This window comes from Rhagoletis zephyria, unplaced genomic scaffold (assembly GCF_001687245.7).
Source record: "Rhagoletis zephyria isolate East Lansing unplaced genomic scaffold, Rhagoletis_zephyria_1.1 Rzeph_scaffold_00170, whole genome shotgun sequence".
NCBI lineage: Eukaryota > Metazoa > Arthropoda > Insecta > Diptera > Tephritidae > Rhagoletis > Rhagoletis zephyria.
In genome coordinates this window covers 30,427-31,309 of record NW_016157254.1, presented here as the reverse complement: position 1 = coordinate 31,309, position 883 = coordinate 30,427, and the positions used below count along the sequence as shown (strand labels likewise).

The 883-nt window shown below is 35.7% G+C and overlaps 1 protein-coding gene across 1 annotated transcript in view; it reads right to left on the bottom strand.

The window, feature by feature from the left end:
• LOC108356150 (uncharacterized) overlaps positions 1 to 575 on the bottom strand; it is a 676-nt gene extending 101 nt beyond the window's left edge. Inside the window, exons 1-2 of the mRNA XM_017607283.1 lie at positions 375 to 575; positions 13 to 322 (exon numbers count right to left, since the gene is read on the bottom strand). Coding sequence (XP_017462772.1) covers positions 13 to 322; positions 375 to 572 — 508 coding nt within the window. The 5' untranslated portion in view covers positions 573 to 575. The remainder of the gene's footprint in view (positions 1 to 12; positions 323 to 374) is intronic.
• Positions 576 to 883: the final 308 nt, after the last annotated feature.

The window sequence follows — 883 nt, the reverse complement described above, 5'->3', positions numbered from 1 at the left end:
GGGGGTATGTACTAATGTATTCTCCAAGATTATTGCATACTGCATGGCAAAAATCCAGGACAATTTTACCAACAGTACTACGGCCAACGCCGAATAAACTGCAAACTGTCCTGTACTCCGCTGCCGAGCCCAAAGAGAAAAGTGCGATAGCCACTCTCTTATCGAGTGGAATACAACGCCTCATGTTGTTATCCATTTTCTCAATACTGCGCACTTTATCGCACACTTTTTGGAAACCCCTTCTATCGAGACGAAAGTTTTCCCTAAATCTTGTATCATCCATTGCACGGACGTCGTACTCCCAAAATGTGACACTGCGATTCTTGAAGGGTGGAATTCATGAATTGCAGTTTAATAAAAAAGACATAACTTACGAATTTCCAAACTTCCCGTACGCGTGCCTGAGCAATTGCAATCCCGGATTGTAGGATTGCGCTACTGTTTATGAGAGCTTTCATCCGAGTTCGGTTGTCCATTAGTTTAATTAATAGTAGTTTCATTTTTTCATTAAATAAATATTGATTTTTTACAAACAGCATAGCTGCCAATAACAACATTTTTCTTTTATCCATTTTAATTTCACAATTTTAGCAAACAAAATGTACGTCAATATCAGCTGTTTAAATGCACAGAGTTGTCGTCTGTTAGGGTGATATTTTAAGTTGCATTTGTGCTTCTGAATGCAAATCAACTCAGTCCGTTTGTCTAGGCTTTAACAATCCTTAATACCTAAAATCAACTGAGCAGATTTTTCATAAATTATTAGCCCTACTTAGGAAAATGGTAAAATATTTTCGAAATTTTGTTTTTTTTATCACAAAAGGGAAAAATTTTGGTTTTATTTCAAAATTAACCGCTATTAAAAAATGTATTATCCATTAAT